This window comes from Lithobates pipiens, unplaced genomic scaffold, assembly GCF_037356315.1.
Source record: "Lithobates pipiens isolate NorthernLeopardFrog02 unplaced genomic scaffold, aLitPip1_a1.2 Scaffold_25, whole genome shotgun sequence".
In the NCBI taxonomy this organism is placed as follows: domain Eukaryota; kingdom Metazoa; phylum Chordata; class Amphibia; order Anura; family Ranidae; genus Lithobates; species Lithobates pipiens.
Window position 1 is genome coordinate 36,361,202 of NW_027507787.1, and position 18,811 is coordinate 36,380,012.

The 18,811-nt window shown below is 40.8% G+C and overlaps 1 protein-coding gene across 2 annotated transcripts in view; it reads left to right on the top strand.

Annotated features, from left to right (window-relative positions):
- The first annotated feature begins 642 nt into the window (after positions 1-642).
- LRRTM3 (leucine rich repeat transmembrane neuronal 3) overlaps positions 643-18,811 on the top strand; it is a 170,610-nt gene continuing 152,441 nt past the window's right edge. The window contains exons 1-2 of one of the 2 annotated variants that reach the window (XR_013262730.1): positions 643-1,059; positions 2,969-4,717. Coding sequence is in view for 1 of the 2 variants with exons in the window: in XM_077454245.1 (XP_077310371.1) it covers positions 1,056-1,059; positions 2,969-4,500 (1,536 nt within the window). In the remaining variant the exon portion in view is untranslated. The remainder of the gene's footprint in view (positions 1,060-2,968; positions 4,718-18,811) is intronic. The other variant, XM_077454245.1, reaches the window with a different exon arrangement.

Genomic DNA, 18,811 nt, shown 5'->3' on the forward strand with positions numbered 1-18,811 from the left:
AAAAAAATATATTGTTTTTTTTTTTCAAAATAGTTGGCCTTTTTTTTTTATATAGTGCAAAAAATAAAAAACACAGAGGTGATCAAATACCACCAAATTAAAGCGCTATTTGTGGGGGAAAAAAGGATGTCAATTTTGTTTGGGAACCACGCCGCACAACCGCGCAATTGTCAGTTAAAGCAATGCAGTGCAGTATTGCATGAAGGGGGTAAATCTTCCGAAGCTCGAGTGGTTAATAATACATACTTTTATTTTTTGTTAGTCCCTTTAACCCCTAAATGTCTACGTAATGGATGAGCGAGGAATATTACAAGGAGCCCTCTCCGGCTCATGTACACACTCCATCACAAGCCAAGAGCCATTTAAAAACATGAACATAAAAGCACACTTTAGTAATTTGCACTTACATTAAAGTGCTGCATTTTAATCACGCTTAATGGAGTTTATTCTGGAAGCTGGAGTGCTTGCCGTTTGATTTGTTTTACATACATTTGAATGATTCCAAGGCGGAGGAATAATATGCAGTACATGAAGGTGCATGCATACAGCCATGCATAATAATAACGCCATCTCCCATCAGGGGGCGCTCTCCCGCGGCAGAACAGAAGGCACGCAGAGCACAATCCCAATGTAATAGGCTAATCAGCTCATAGTTACAGAGCGAGAGACGCGTTCACATCCTACAGACACTACCAGAGAGAAGTGTGCGAGAGAGACAGAGAGGAGCCATCCGACCGAGAGACACTCTTCATCCCACTCAGGACACTTGCCACGGATCTTCTCCATGCTCTATGGGGATCATCTACAGGAGACAGACGAGTGTGGGGGGATCACACCAATAATCATGCTGCAAAGTCTCCCTCTCTCCCAGGGAGCAAAGTCAGGGGATGTCTGGAGGAAGACCTCATCTCCACCATGAGGAACATCTCATCTCCACCATGAGGAGCACCTCATCTCCACAATCCTCTCCACAATGCAGCTACAAGAGGCCAAGTGCCTGTGGCCCCATACGAGGCTATAACTAACCTGAGGATCAGCTCTCCAATGAATGAAGAATGGGTACGTGTATTACTGGCATCACATTACATGGCACCAGGTACCAGCATGGCACATCCACCCATACACTTCTATACACCACACTACATACATATCTACCCACTACCCCCCTCTGTCCATGGGATAGCAACACAAACTCACATTTCTATCTATCACACATTACATAATACATGTCTACATGTGTCACTCTATAGATGAGTGTCTATCTACTATAGAGCTGTCTGTCTGTCTATGTACATATCTGTCTGTCTTATATCTATTTACCCAATATCTATCTGTTATGGATCTTTCTATTATCCAATATCTATCTATCTATCTATCTATCTATCTATCTATCTATCTATCTGCCTATCTATTGCTTTACTATGGAGCTGTCTGTCTGTCTATATATATGTACCTGTCTATCTTATATCTATATACACTGGATCTATCTATCTATCTATCTATCTAGATATCTATTTATTATCCAGTATAATTAATCTATCCAGCTAATATCTTTCTACTATCTATCTATCTATCTATCTAGATATCTATTTATTATTCAGTATATGTATCTACTATGGATCAATTAATCTATCCAGCTAATATCTTTCTACTATCTATCTATATATCTATCTATTTCTACTATGGAGCTGTCTGTCTGTCTGTCTGTCTATATATGTATCTGTCTATCTTATATCTATCTATTTACCCAATATCTATCTGCTATGGATCTATCTATTATCCAGTATCTATCTATCTATCTATCTATCTATCTATCTATCTATCTATCTATCTATCTATCTATCTATTATCCAATAGCTATCTATCTATCTATCTAGATATCTATTTATTATCCAGTATATGTATCTACTATGGATCAATCAATCTATCTATCCAGCTAATATCTATCTATCTATCTATCTATCTATCTATCTATCTATCTATCTATCTATCTATTTATCTATCTATATATCCATCATCCAGTATATGTATCTACTATGGATCAATCAATCTATCTATCCTGCCAATATCTTTCTACTATCTATCTATCTATCTATCTATCTATCTATCTATCTATCTATCTATCTATCTATCTAACAATATTTACTGTATCTTCTATGGGTCAATCAATCTATCTAGCTAATTTCTTTCTACCATGTATCTATCTATCTATCTATCTATCTATCTATCTATCTATCTATCTATCTATCTATCTATCTATCCTATATCTGTCTACTATAGATCAATTGGTTTATCTATCTATCTATCTATCTATCTATCTATCTATCTACTATGGATCTATCTATCTATCTATCTATCTATCTATCTATCTATCTATCTATCTATCTATCTATCCTATATCTGTCTACTGTAGATCAGTTGGTCTATCTATCTATCTATCTATCTATCTATCTATCTATCTATCTATCTATCTATCTATCTAACTAACAATATTTACTGTATCTTCTATGGGTCAATCAATCTATCTAGCTAATATCTATCTATCTATCTATCTATCTATCTATCTATCTATCTATCTATCTATCTATCTATCCTGTATCTGTCTACTATAGATCTATCTATCTATCTATCTATCTATCTATCTATCTATCTATCTATCTATCTATCCTGTATCTGTCTACTATAGATCTATCTATCTATCTATCTATCTATCTATCTATCTATCTATCTCTATCCATCTTCCCTCTCCTCTATCTCTACCTTCTATCACTCTCTGTTCCTATCCATATTTGTATGTATTAAACCGACATGCAGTTCTGTCCATTTGAATGCAGAATGGCACAAATTGGGCACAGTGTTATGCCACCCATGAGAGGAGTGGAGGCCAGCTTTTGTGATGTTGTTTCATATTGTGTCTATATTCTATTCACTATCATTCAGAAAATTACTTTCAGGCTTTCGCTTGTAGGTTTCAACCCTTATCGGTTATTAAGAGGATCTGCTATATTCCTGCCTATAGCCCTGCTGGTTTACATGGCAATGCTCTCCTCTGCTGAACGTGGGTGCCCAACAGGATGTAGGTGTGATGGAAAAATGTTTTATTGCGAGTCTCAGAAGCTGCAGGAAATCCCTTCGTCAATATCTCCTGGATGTGTCGGGTTGTCTCTCCGGTATAACAGCCTCTACTTACTGAAATATAATCAATTTAAAGGTCTTAATCAGCTCACTTGGCTGTACATAGACCATAACCATATTAGCAGTATTGATGAAAATGCATTCAATGGGATCCGTAGATTAAAGGAGCTTGTTCTGAGTTCTAACCGGATTTCCCATCTGCTAAACAACACCTTCAGACCAGTCACAAATCTAAGAAACTTAGATCTTTCCTACAACACCATCCAGAAATTAGGACCTGGCCAGTTTAAGGGTTTGAGGAAACTGCAGAGCTTACACTTGAGGTCGAATTTACTGCGTAACATTCCAGTTCGGATATTTCAGGACTGCAGAAATATGGAACTTTTGGATCTGGGGTATAACCGAATCCGCAGTTTGGCCAGAAATGTTTTCACAGGTATGATCAGGTTGAAGGAACTTCACTTAGAGCACAACCATTTTTCCAAACTTAACCTAGCCCTTTTCCCCAGGCTTGTCAGCCTACAGAACCTGTACTTACAATGGAACAGGATCAGCTTCATAGGTCAAACCATGTCTTGGACCTGGACCTCCTTACAGAGGCTTGATTTATCTGGTAACGAAATAGAGGCTTTCAGCGGCCCAAGTGTCTTTCAGTGTGTACCCAACCTACAGCGACTCAACCTGGATTCCAACAAACTGACCTTCATAGGCCAGGAGATCCTGGACAGCTGGGGGTCTCTTACCGACGTAGGTCTTGCTGGCAATATCTGGGAATGTAGCCGAAATATTTGTTCTTTGGTCAACTGGCTTAAAAATTTTAAAGGCCTTCGGGACAACACAATCCTTTGTGCCAGCCCTAAGGACCTGCAGGGGATCAATGTCATGCAGGCAGTCAAAAACTACAATGTTTGCAGCAAAAACGTTACAGAGAGCAGGGAGTTGAAAACCACCGGTCGGAATACAACTGCAAAACACAAAATATTAAGAACTAAGCATGAAAGTAACCACTCAATGCCCCCGACTGTTGGAGTGACGGGACCTGGCTATGAGACCAGCGGGGATGCAGATAGCGTTTCTTTACATAAAATCATAGCGGGGACTATAGCGCTCTTCCTGTCTGTGTTAGTGATCTCCTTAGTAATCTACGTGTCATGGAGACGGTCTCCCGCAGGTGTTAGGCATCTGCAGCAGGCTACTCTTATGAAAAACCACAGCCAAACAAAAAGATCATCCCTAACACAGATTAGCCTAACGCCACAGGAATTTTATGTAGACTACAAGCCTGCAACAAGCAGAGAGACTTGTGAATCCATAAGCACTACTGGTTCCTGCACATATACCAAATCAGGTTCCAGGGAATGTGAGGTATAAACATTGCAAATACACTTTCTTCTTATTTATTTTTGATTTTATTTTTTAGGATGACTTGGCTTATTTTTTTATTGAACTGTAGCATTTTAACTTTTCTGTCACTTTTCACTAACGCGTCACCTATAGGCAACTGTCCATTTATGAATATGTTTATTTCTGCTGCCAAATTATAAGCCAACAACATTTCAAGACAAGCTGATATAAAGTCACGGTGAGATGGTGTGCAGTCTATTGTGAGTTATGGTGCTGTTTCCTTCTTTTTTTTTTTTCTTTTTTTTTTTTGGATTAAAGTATGACTTGTTTTAAGATTTTGGAGAGTTGAACTGACATTTCTTTATATCCATGCTGTAGCATTGGTGGTGTGCTCTTTGGTTGTTCTAAAAAAAAAACAAAAAAACGGTAAAATATTGCCTATATACGTAAGACGTCTAATGTATAACTATGGAGCTGCAGTTTGTTAGACTACTTAAGCTATAAAATCCTATTTCTTACATTACCGGAGGCAACATTCTAAGGATACAGTGTGTTTTTGACCTTATCAGTCTCCTCCAACCTCAGCAAACGTCTGTATGGTTCTGCTATTTTCGTGTTGAGACAGGTCCTTTTATGAGCAGTACAGGCTGATGTGACATCTCAGCCAGTTAGAGGATCTGAATACAGATTTTGCATACTTGACTTTGGGAAAACGGCATAATAGAGGCTTTATATCATAAGAAAGCAGCGATGTGCTGTAATCCATAGCAACCAATTAAATATTAGGTTTTATTAAACATAATATAACTGCTGAAATCAGATTTGCTTGATGTAGATTGCAGCACATTGATCTGGAGGAAAAAAAAAAAATCAGATTTTTTTTTAATAACGCTCCTTACTGTGTTCCAGTTTTTAATTTTCTGTTTAAGGCTACGTTGTAAAACAGATGTTTATTTTACAAGGAGATGATTATGATGTGTTTTGTTCTGCCATGCATTCATGGTTGAATTTTTTTGACAGGGAAACAGCGATGTGATCTGTTTATATTGCAAAAGAAGCAAGTGGTTTTCACAAAAAAATAAAATAAATAAATGCACTAAAACGCACATGCTTATTCTGTAAGAATAATGTACAAAGAGCAGTAACCAAGCAAGTGCAACCAATAAGAGATCTTAAACCAATATGACTTTAATACCCTGAACTGTGGTTGCTATAGGTTACTGAACTTTGCACAACATCATTACTCTTTGCGTTGACTAGTTTAATACGTATGCACTTTATTTGAGTTTTTTAAACATGTTGATGCTGTGTATTTTTTTTTTTATGTTTTGACATCTAAAAGCAGGTTAATAAAGCAAAGTGCAATAACTGTATATACATTGGCTTCTTTAATCTAAAATCTGTAGGTTTCTATGGATTACTGCACTTTGTTAATCTTCATTGCCCCTTGCACCGCCATATTAATTAGGCTTTAGAGCAGGGGTAGGGAACCTATGGCTCGCGAGCCAGATGTGGCTCTTTTGATGGCTGCATCTGGCTCTCACCTCTCAATCCGCGGATTGCGTGGTGTGCCGATCTGTGGATTGAGCCCATAGGAAAAGGCCGCAGCTTCGGCCTAGCTCCGGAGCTGCAGCCATCTTGGTACACCCGGCGGCGGCCTAGGTGAGCGGCGCACTGACGTCATCATCACCCGCTTCAACTGCTCGTGGATCTGCCTGCCTGTGTAGTGGTAAGCAAGCAGACAATCATAGGATAGATGTGGATATTACAGTTATAATTGAAGTTAGTCGATTAATCGATTAAAAAAATATATAGTTTTAAACATATTGTATGGCTCTCGTGGAATTACATTTTAAAATATGTGGCGTTCATGGCTCTTTCAGCCAAAAAGATTCCCTACCCCTGCTGTAGAGTATTAGAGGATGGTAAAGTGGCAGTGGGGGAATTATTTGTACAGCAATTGAACCTGAAAAGCAAATACTACCTGGTCATGGTTGACAGGAGAGAATGAAATGTAGGACAGCCTCTGGAGGCCTCTACCTACAAACGTATTTCTGAAGCACAACACGGCGGTCTAGTTTTGCTTAAGGCCTAAGGTGACTACCTCAATTGATATGTAGTTCTGGATGAACAGACACAAGCTGATACACTAACTGGTTATGTTTATCTGTATAGAACTCCATTGGGGAGTTGCCATTGCCAGTGTCTTCAGTTCTGCTCTTGATGAGTCTGATATTAACGCCCCAAATGCTCTCCAACCTCAGTTAACCATGACTGCTGTCAAGAAAGGCAAGATATATGAAATATGGAACAAAGAGAATGCCAAACCAAATGTATATTCCAAGAAATAACGTTTTTTGATAAGAAATTCAATTAACATGCCAACACTTTTAACTTTCAAAGGATAAGAATACTCAGGCTGTAAAGAAATCTGGTTTGTTGGTAGCTTTGTGGTGGGATCGCTTCAGCAGCTGGAAAGTTCTTTATGGTCCAGTTATCTCTATCTCCTTAAAGTTTAAAGCCCTGGTGAAGGGTGTCCTCTATAACCCCTCTAAAACAAATTGGCTTGTTAAGGTTTATTTTACCTCTTATTTAGACTTTACTGTTGTCTTTCACTCTTTTTTGTTTAGGACCTATGTTTTATTGAAAATCATTAAAGCTACCAAGATAGTTAGAGTACTGAGGGAGACATAGTATACCCTTTTACAAACCATTGTCAGCTGTACAATAAGGCACCCGGGGTGTCGATGGGTATCATTCAGAAGATTGGACCAAGTAACATAAAGTGCAATTAGTAAAACGATAAGGAAGCTAATTTAAGTGGGCATGGTCCAGTTTCATTGGTGGATGCCCTTGAGGTGAAGGTCAAAAATAAAGTAGTTGTAAGACCATAGAGATATTTATGAGGTTGCTTTGTTTCGATCTGTCCGGTAATTAAGAATAGGAAGATAAAGCAGGAAGGAAAGAAATGTGAAAAGTAGGGGGGTGGTGAGTATATTATAGGAAAAGAGGCTGACCGGGGCACCATCAGTCTGCCACTCACTTTGCTTCATATTTTGCATATCTCACCTGACACCAGTGTTAATTTTGACAACAAAAGAAACATTATTTTGGTCCACTAAAATATGACTAAAACCAAATTAATTCAGATGACTAACATGACCAAATCTAAAATGGCATTTTAGTCAAAAGACTATGATTGAAACTAAATCGAAATTTAATGTCAAAATGAACACTGCGCTTCCACATAAGAATAAGTAGAGGGCATCTACTAAGCTGCTGACAGGAAATGAAGAGAAAGGCTTTTCTTATTTTTTTTTCTTTAAAATGTATTGTTGGTAATATATTCAGGTAATATGTGCAATGGCATTACAGCCAAAAGTTTACAGTTTTTGGGCGTTTTTATATTTTAAAGTTGCAGTTCTGTTTGTCAAAAAGAGATATTTTTGTTTGTTTATGAAACTTGGATTGATTTATAAAGACATTATATATCACAACAGCTGAATCTGTGTCAGCAGTGCATATTCAGACCTTAATATCATATATAATAACATGTTATTCTATTTTTCCTCCAGGAGTATATCATAAGTTTGGAAAATCTAGAGAAATGCCTAACCATTTGCCGCCCACCATATAGCAAAATGACAGCAGCAAAGTGGTTTTGATATCCTGACCGGATGTCATATGACGTCGCCAAGATATGAAGCCGCTGCGTGCCCTGCGGGGTACAGAGACCCTTTACCACATGATCAGCTGTGTCCAGTCACAGCTGATCACAGTGTAAACAGGAAGAGCCGTTGATTGGCTTTTCCTCACTCGTGTCTGTCAGACAAGAGTAGAGGAGAGCCAATTGGCTGCTCCTCTGACGGGGGGGGGTCTGTGCTGATTGATTATCAGCGCAGCCCCCCGAGGATCCCCACACTGGACCACCAGGGACGCCACTAGGACCACCAGGGATGTCACCACCAGGTATGCCACCCTAGACCACCAGGGATGCCAATCAGTGCCCACAATGGATGCCAATAAGTGCCCACAATGGGCATCACTGATTGACAGGCATTATTGTTTGACACTGATTGGCATCCATCGGTACCATCTATTAGTGTACATCAGTGCCACCTATCAGTGCCCATCCGTGCCACCTATGAGTGCCCATCTGTGTCACCTATCAGTGCCCATCTGTGCCGCCTTTCAGTGCCACCTATGTGTACCCATCAGTGCTGCATATCAGTGCCACATATTAGTGCCCATCATCGGTGCCACCTCATTTTTTTTTTCAAAATGTTCTGTCTTTTTTTTTATTTGTTTAGCAGAAAATAAAAATCTCAGAGGTGATCAAATACCACCAAAAGAAAACTCTGTTTGCGGGAACAAAATTCTAAAAAATTTATTTGGGTACAGTGCAGCATGACCGCGGAATTGTCATTCAAAGTGCGACAGCGCTGAAAGCTGAAAATTGGTCTGGGCAGGAAGGTGTATAAGCGGCCGGTATTGAAGTGGTTAAAAAATCCATTACAATCTAACTAAACCCATTGGATTTTAGTTGACTAAAATACGATTAATGTGATTCAGATGACTAAAATACAACTAAAACAATTCGGATGACTAAAATATGACAAAAACTAAAATGCCATTTTAGTCAAAAGACTATGGGGTGGATTTACTGAAGGCAAAAACACTGAGCACTTTACAAAGAACTTCAGAACTTAGTTAATGAGCAGAAGCCCTGCTGCTGACTTCCATCATCCAATCATGTGCAAGCAAAAATAGTGTTTTTTAAAAATTTTCCTTGCATGTGATTGGGTAGTCTTTGCAAAGTAAAGATTTACCACATTTACTACGCTCTGGAGCAACTGCACTTTGCAAGGTGCCCAGTCTATTTGCCCCATAGTAAATAAATCCCTATGACTAAAACTAATTGTAAATTTGAAGTCAGAATTAAAACTGCCTGAGACGCCACATAATGGCCTTTTGTTTTGACAGCTATCTTGCTAAAGACATTGGGGTTTATTTACAAAAGGCAAATCCACTTTGCACTACAAGTGCACTTGGAAGTGCAGTCGCTGTAGATCTGAGGGTGACATGCAAAGGAAATAAAAAACAGCTTTTTTGCTTGTACACGATTGGATGATAAAATAAGCAGAGCTTCCCCTCATTTCAGATCTTCCCCGCAGATTTACAGCACTTTTAGTGCAGAGTAGATTTGCCTTTACTACTGTAAATCAACCCCATTGGGTTGACTTACTAAAGGCAAATATACTGTTTACTTTACAGGGGTAGAAAAACCACAATTTTGTTGTGCTGGGATCAGAAAAATAGAAACAATGAATATAACAGCAGCCAGCCTTTCTCAACCTTTTCAACACAGAGGAACCCTTGAAATAGTTCTCTGGTATCGAGGAACCCCTGATAAAAAAAATTAGAACTCTACAACTCATGATACATTAGTGTGATGGTCAGTAAGAGGAATGGTCCTTACACTTGTGGTCAATGGAAAGAAAATTGCCCAATGCTGAAGGAACCCCTAGCAACCTTTGAAGGAACCCTAGGGTTCCACGGAACCCTGGTTGAGAATCAGTCACAGCAGCTAACACAATATGTGAGGATTGCACAGTAATTAACCACTTGCCGCCCGCCCTATAGGCAATTGACGGCGGCAAAGTGGTTTCATAATCCTGACCGGACGTCATATGACGTGATCAGGATTATGAGCCGCTGCGTGCCCCCGGGGGCGCGCATCGCGGCGATCGTTGTTGCGGGGTGTCAGTCTGACACCCGGCAACTACGATCTCGGTAAAGAGTCTCCGACGGAGACTCTTTACCATGTTATCAGCCGCGTCCAATCACGGCTGATCACAGTGTAAATGGGAAGAGCCGGTGATCGGCTTTCCCTCACTCGCGTCTGTCAGACGCGAGTAGAGGAGAGCCGATCGGCTGCTCCTCTGACAGGGGGGGGTCTGTGCTGATCGATTATCAGCACAGCCCCCCCGAGGATGCCCACACTGGACCACCAGGGACGCCACCAGACCACCAGGGAAAAGGTAATAAAGGTCATAATCCTCCCTAGACCACCAGGGATGCCAGTCAGCACAATGGGTGCCAATCAGTGCCCATAATGGATGCCAATCAGTGCCCACAATGGGCATCACTGATTGGCATGCATTATTGTTTGGCACTGATTGGCATCCATTACTATAGTATAACACCGATGCCGCCTATGAGTGCCCACCTGTGCCGCCTATGAGTGCCCACCTGTGCCGCCTATGAGTGCCCACCTGTGCCGCCTATGAGTGCCCACCTGTGCCGCCTATCCATGCCCATCCGTGCCCCCTATCCATGCCGCCCATCCGTGCCAGCTATCAGTGCCAATTTGTGCCACCTATCAGTGTCCGTCCGTGTCGCCCATCCGTGTCGCCCATCAGTGCCGCCTATCAGTGCCACTTCATTGGTGCCCATCAGTGCCGCCTTATCAGTGCCCATCAGTGAAGGAGAAAACGTACTTATTTACAAAGTTTTGAAACTGAAACAAAAAAAAACATTTTTTTTCAAAATTTTCGGTATTTTTTTATTTGTAGCGCAAAAAATAAAAACCGTAGAGGTGATCAAATACCACCAAAAGAAAGCACTATTTGTGGGAAAAAAATGATAAAAATGTCATTTGGGTACAGTGTAGCATGACCGCGCAATTGTCATTCAAAGTGCGACAGCGCTGAAAGCTCAAAATTGGTCTGGCAGGAAGGTGTTTAAGTGCCCTGTATTGAAGTGGTTAATGTCAAAAATAGTGTAGCGCTAATTAAAAACTCTATAGTGAACTTTCAGTGTTTTTAATTAATTAAACAACAACTTCATTTAAAAGTCCATAATAACAGTGATAAATCTTGTGAGATCCACTTGAAAAGACACCGCCACCATCACCCAAACACACTGCCTCTTACCCTAAGGTAGATTTGAACAAGCATGGGTATTTTTCAATAACCGCTCCTCAGCAGTATGGGGGATAAAAGTCTGCAGCTCCTTCAGATAGATACCAGCAAGCCTAGATGCCTCTCAATATCAGGTCCACACCAATATGGGATGACATATAACAGCTCCTCCACCACATGCAGTGACCAAATGGAGAGAAGAAAACACTTCATAGTGCAGACATCCCAAACATCTTGTTTATTGAAAGATTAAAAGGTTGTTACACTCAAACTTAAGCAGTAGATAACAGACAAAATGAAGGAAATGTCCGGCGTTTCCAACCCAAAAAATGTATAAATAAGTCAGGTCACAGGCTTCTCCCTACGCGTTTTGTCACCACTGACGTCGCTTTGCAAGCACATTTTCCACAGAGCTTTGTAAATGAGGTGAAGCTCTGTTGATATCCATCTTCCAATTATGTCTAAGCAAAAATTCCTATTTTATATATATTAAAATATATATATTCCTATTCCATATTTTTAAAAGTGCTTTGCATGTGGTTGGGTATTCTTTGCAAAATGAAATTTTGCCATATTCACTAAGCTGTGGGGATAATTTCCTTGCAAAGTGAATAGCCTATTTACCCTTAGTAAGTCAACCCCATTGCATTCAAGACCTGGAACATACATTATAGCAAACCTAGCTAGCCTTTTGAATCTAGCACAACTGGACCCACACCTGCTATTTGTTACCTAGAAAGGTGCAGAAGTCTTCTTCCTCCATCCCTTGATGTGATATAACAGATACCATCATGTATCACTGTGTATGAAATTCTGTCTGTGTTGCCCCAGAGGGACCAGTCATATTCAAACTTTAAAGTATAAGTTCACCTTTTGAGAAAAAAATGCAAATGTGAACTAACCCCATACACCCCCTCCCTCTGATCCATTGTTCTTTCCTCTGTGGGTGATGAGTTGTCAGTACCTACACAGCAGGGGCAGCCGTACAGGGATTTGAAACAGCTGCTCTTCTCTTCTTTCTGCAAGGCTTCCGGGAGGGATCAGAGCAATGCTCTGTCCCAGCGATGACCAATCAGAAGAATTCGGATCTGTCCCGAAAGCGCTAAAGAAAGAAGAAGGAGAAGAGTGGGCATTTAAAATTCCTATATCACTGAGGGCACTGACAGCTCATCACCCACAGAGAGGGGATCAGGGGGGTGGGGGTGTATGACGTTCGTTCACCTTTAAATTGTATCCCTCTTCCTCCTGCAGCACTTCCGGGACAGATCAGAGTGATTTTGATTGGCCAGCACCAGCACAGAGCATCGTTCTGATTTATCCCAGAAGCCTTGCAGAAAAAAGTGCAGGGATTTCAAATGCTTGGACTTCTGCACTGGCTGTGTGGGCACTTGGCAGCTCGTCGCCCAAAGAGGTAAGTACAGCAGAGCCTGGGGGGGATAAGGGTTTACGGTGTTACTTCACCTTTTTAATTTTTTCAGAAAAGGTGAACTAACCCTTTAATTCTTTGATATCTCCAGAGTCAATCTAAATCTAATGGGATAAACAAAGACACTCCTTTGCATCAGTTGATAAATTAGAGCTTGCGAGAGCTTTAGCGCCATCACCATTTCAAGTATCTAAAGAAGAAGCTGGCATTCGCATCAGGCAAAGGCGGAAAAAAAAAAAAACGTTAAACTGACAATTATCTTTTATGTCGTCAGTTTAAAAGCATTGCGCTTCTTTTCCTGTCAAGTCCAGTCACCTTGTGATCTTATTGTCGCTAAACTCGAATGTAATCCCTACCTAAACCCAGAATAACACACTCAGATCCTAGTCACATACACAGACAGTCAGCGAAGCAGAGAGAAACTTGACTGAAGTTCTACCCTTGTGCTTGATCTCCAAAGAAGAACATATTTTAGCAAGAGAGAGAAAAAAAGATACTGGATAATAGATGTAGCTTCTGGGCAAAAACATACTTTGTTCCTTTTGTTATTGCTATACATGCTTTGAATGTTCTTATGTTGTCTGCATAATGCAGGCCGAATGGTGAAATTTAGATACGCTGAATATTGTGCTTGATAAATTTTTAGGCAACAGTAAATACATTTGAACAATAGTTTATTTATTTTTTTATGTACTGAATGGCAAAATAAGATTGCTTTTTTCTTTCAATCTTTTTACTAACTGAAAAAAAACAAAAAAAAACACTGTGCTTTTGAATTATAAATTTCATCTTGAGGATCAGACGCGGTTAGGCTTTTGCCAGAAGGATTCGTTTGTCTGAAATACCTGTGGGCTAGTAGGAACTCCTGTGGGTGTTTTGTTGAAAGATTGTAGGCCTGATTTACGAAAGGGAATACAGAAAACTAATGAGAATTGTTTGTTTCAAACATCCAATCAGTGGCAGGGAAATGTGAAAGTTCTGTATTTTTATTTATTTTTTCCCCCATAAACTTCAATAGGAATGCCTGAAACTGCTATTTCAAGCATTTTTTTTTTTAGTCGTATTTCAAGCATTATTTAGCCAGTGGTCTCCTCCCACTAGTGTTTTCCATTGGCTAAAATAAGAAAGGCCCAAAGCTTGAAGACACGTGTAAAAGGCCTTAAATACGATTACAAAATGCATGTGTACAGACGTAAGAACGCTTGAATAAAAATGCCTGAAAACACCTGATAATTGTTCTGCTCAGGTGTAAGGGCTCCTTCACATGGACGTGTCCGATGTACGGAGCCCGCTCTGCTCAGCGGGGGATCGCTCCATCGATCCCCGCTGAGCAGGCACACTGTGCAGAGACGGACCTGTCAGAGTGCTGCTCTCCCCTGTGGGGGATCGGATAAAGACATCCTCACCCGATCCGATCCGCAGACAGATGGAAAAGTAGGTTTTTGTTCCGTCACAATTTTTCGGGACGGATGTCAGCGGACATGTCACCACTGACACCCGTCGCTCCATAGAGGTCTAAAAAAAGGACGGCGGTCCTGAACAGAACGTCTGTGTGAAAGAGGCCTAAATGCAGGCTGGTGCTACTATTTAACCACTTGCCCCTTTAATGACTAGGCCATTTTTTGCGATATGCACTGTGTCACTTTAACTGACAATTGCGCGTTGTTCAACGATACACCCAAACAAAATTTTTACGTCCTTTTCCTCCCTTTCTTTTTGTGGTATTTGATCAACCCTGCGGTTTTTATTTTTTAACAAAAAAAGACTGTCTATTTTGAAAAAAAAAATCTTTTTTACTTTTTACTAAAAATAAATATCCCCAAAAAAAACAAAAAAACATTTCTACATCAGTTTAGGCCAATATGTATTCTCCCACATATTTTTGGTAATAAAATCACAATAAGTGTATATTGATTGATTTTTGCACAAAAGTTATAGTGTTTACAAAATAGGGGATAGATTTATAGCATTTTTATAATTATTATTTTTTTTTTACTAGTAATGGCGGTGATTTGTGATTTTTAGCGGGACTGCAGAATTGTGGTGGACAGATCAGACACATTTTTAGGACCATTTACATTTATACAGCGATCAGTGCTATAAAAATGCACTGACTACTGTGCAAATGTCACTGGCAGGGAAGGGGTTAACACTAGGGGGCGACCAAGGAGTTAAATATGATCCCTGGGAGGTGCTTCTAATTGTGGGGGGATGGGAGTGACTGGAGGAGGAGAGCGATCTCTGTTCCTAATCACTAGGAACAGCAGATTTGTCTCCTCCCCTGCCAGAACAGGGATCTGTCTGTTTACATTGACAGATCCCCGTTCTGGCTCTATGTGGAGCAATCATGGGCCAGCAGATATCACGGCCACCGGTCACGTGCATCATCTCCAGAGTTCTACCCTCTATCGTACATCTACCGCGATTCGCCCAGGAGAGCCAACCTGCCGCAGTATAATGACAGTGGCTGGTCCTTAAGTGGTTAAAAGAGAAGTATGGGAATATTTTTTTTTAGAATCATACTTTTCTGGGTGGATGCTGCATCAATCCGATGCTACATCTGTCTCCTGCTGGCTCTAAGACTTAAGAACCGAGTGATCAAACACTGCCGATCGCTTGGTTCTCGCAGCTCCTTGAGCAGAGACCTGGTGACTGTCAGTCATGGCTCTCTGCTCCGCCCCCCCTCACTGGAGCGCAGGGCAGTGGAGGGAGCTCAGACTCTCAATTGCTCGCTGAGAGCCTGAGCCGGGTGCTGGCCATGATCTTTCCCAAGCCTGTACCGGCTCTGTGACGTCAGCCGCTGAAAACGGGTCACTAAAGTGCAGAATGAACTGCACTCCTGTGATCCACAGGAGAAATACAGCCGAATGAGCTTTGGCTATACTTCTCCTTTAATAAGTGAGGTTTACTGCATGTGCTCTCAATGTATTGCATGTCAGGTTTTATTAAATTGGACCCTATAGATCCAATGGCAATAGTTAAATACGGGTATACCCCACTTTTAAGTACACAATGTGGTGTAAAGCCTTACACCTCTTAGTATGTAATAAAATGTTTTGAGAATCTTATTGGCAGGTTATTATCCAAGGCTCTTACATGAATATACTATGTTGTATATACTGAAGATGGAAAAATGAATATTGTAATGTTTGGTCAATGTTGGGAAGCTCAGTGGCCTACTGGATTGGTTTAGTTTTCAGGTCATTTCAGCTTGAGTTCCTAGGTTTGCCTACCTGCCATTACAAGGTTTCATACTTGCTGATGGATTTTTCATTTGAAGAGAAATTTTAGGCAACATGTCAATGAGTTTCTAATGCTATCCAGAAAGTGTGGCAGCTGTGCTAAACTCTGGAAATTAACCTTAACCTAAGACCCCTTTCACACTGGGGCTGTTTTCAGGCGCTTTAGCACTAGAAATTGCCTCTGCTAAGCGCCTGAAAACGCCTCCCATTCATTCCAGTGTGACTTTTCACACTGGGGCGGTTTCGCTTGTGAGACATTCCGAAAAGTCCAGCAAGCAGCATCTTTGGGGTGGGTTGGGAACGCTGTATTTAGCACTCCCAAATCGCCCCGCCCATTTGAATCAATAGGCAGCACTTTCAAAGCGCCTGAAAAGCACTTGAAAGCGTTGCAAAATGGGAGTTTTTAACCCTTTTTTGAGGTTAAACACTTCCCGCTAGCGACCGAAAAGCGGTACAAAAGCGCAGCCTAAACATCGCTAAAGCACCGCTAAAACAAACAGTGCTTTCAGTGTGAAAGCAGTCTACGTTGTCTGTAATCCACTGTAGCCAGATTTTGCACAACTCATACACAACTCCACAGTTTCACTAGGAATGTATTTCAGGACGAATGTGCTGTGAAACGTGCTATCTCTCTCTGCGCTTCTCTTCTCCACCAATTACACATTTGTTGACAGGGAGAAAACTGCACTTACATATGTTTCTATAAGCCTTTTTTTTTTAAAGAAGAAGAAGTCATCTAAAGGAGATATCTATGAGGCTTGTATTAAGTGTGCTTGAGAACTGCCTGTCTGCATCACAAGCACTGCTTCTCAGCCCAATTACTGACAAAAGTGACTGGAGTAAACTCTTCCACTAAAGCATTGCCTGGATAGATCATTAGTGTATTGCAGTGTTTCTAGACCTTTTTCACTCAATCTTAAGGCACCCCATTCTAAAATGTAAAAAAAACAAAACAAATAGTTTTCCATAATGCAGGAACACCCACACACATAGGACACCCAACCTAAGCGCAATTTATTCTTACAAAGCAAACACCTTTGCACACTGGTCCTGACTAGTATTCCAATGTTTCTTTTCATCCCCAGTTTCTCTCCCTCACTCAGCTAATGTGACCCCAGCACTGATCGAGAGAGGCAGGGGATGGGCAAACAAGAATGATGTGCATGCACCTGACATCCTCCTTATCACCTGACATCATTGGTTGTTAGGACACCGGTGGCAGGAAGGTTGGAATGGTGCACAATGAGAACCTGTGGCTCTGTGTAACTAAAAGGCAGGCTTGATCCACCTAATGACTTATACAATTGATGGACAATTTTTTGTCATTTTGCCAAAGCACCATGAAGAAACCTTTCAACCAGGGTGCCCTGAAAAAAGTTGATGTATTGAACAGGTAGGCTGGGCTCCACATCTCAAGGTTTCATTTTCAGTTTTGGTGGGAATCTATCTTTAAAGGAGCCACGGAAGGGACATCTTGCTACAGGAGTCCATGAACAATAAAGTAAGCCAGAGGGTGATTCAACTTGCCATCATCTTCCAAAAACTTCAATCTCAAATGTATTTGGGCTAACTTTCCCCAGTGCATGGATAGAGCTTGTTTTTGTCCAGAACATGGCAGTACAGAGCCCTGTACTATGTACGCTTTGTTGTACATTTCATTAGGGATGGGCCGAATGGACCCCTGTTTGGTTCGCACCAGAACTTTCGAACACTGCAAAAGTTTGTGTCTGAATAACAAACCCTATTAAAGTTAATGGGACATGAACATCAAAAATCAAAAGTGCCCATTTTGAAGGCTTATATGCAAGTAATTGGGCATACAATGGTCATAAGTGTCCGGGGCCTGCCCTGGGGGACGTGTATCAATAAAAAAAAGTTTTTTAAAAATTTGATTTTTAAATGAGCAGTGATTTTTTGATTTTTAAAGTGAAAGCCTAAAAATGAAACATTCCTTCCAATATAGTGCCTGGGGATCCCCTTAGTCTACCTGTAAAGTGGCAGATCTGTACCATGTCTAGAATCTGCTGCAGCAATAATTGCATTTATGAAGCCAAAAAATAGTGAAATTATCCCTGCAAGCTGGATAGAAGTAACAGGTGCGTAAAAATTGGTCTTTGAGTGTTGGTGGTGCGTTCCCACAGTAACCCTATAGAGGTAATCTCGATGAAAGCAACAATTGGCCTTGCTATAAAAAATTGCAATGATATGCATCTCTCAAACAGGTGCAGAAAAATGACTCTTTGTGGGCAAGGAGGCAGGTTTATCCACTCTGGCAACTGCAGGGGACTGCACACTTGTCTCTGCTTGTGTGACATAGGATGAGGAGGATGAGGAAGGTTTAGTTAGCCAGTCCACCACCTCCTCTTTATGCTGTGGCTGGATAACATGGGAAAACTCGCTAAATAGAGGAAATTATTCTCTGCCTGAGGACTGATGACCATCATGTCCACCTTTGCCTGTGGACACATTTGTTGCTGGACCCCTTACAGTGCCAAGGGAAAGTCTGCCTCTCCTTGTTGTCCTCCAAGACATTATTGGGAGGGAGGGGCGGTGCTTATAAGCAAGTGTAAAGAAAAAGTGGAAATCTGTACGTAGATGCACTTTAATCAATGTAAATTGGTGTTTGGTGCACTTTAATTTGAGTACTCACACTACACAGACACACTCCATGTATACATTATAATATACTGCAATATAATGTGCCAAATGTACAGTGACGCACAGTACTATATGGCATTAAA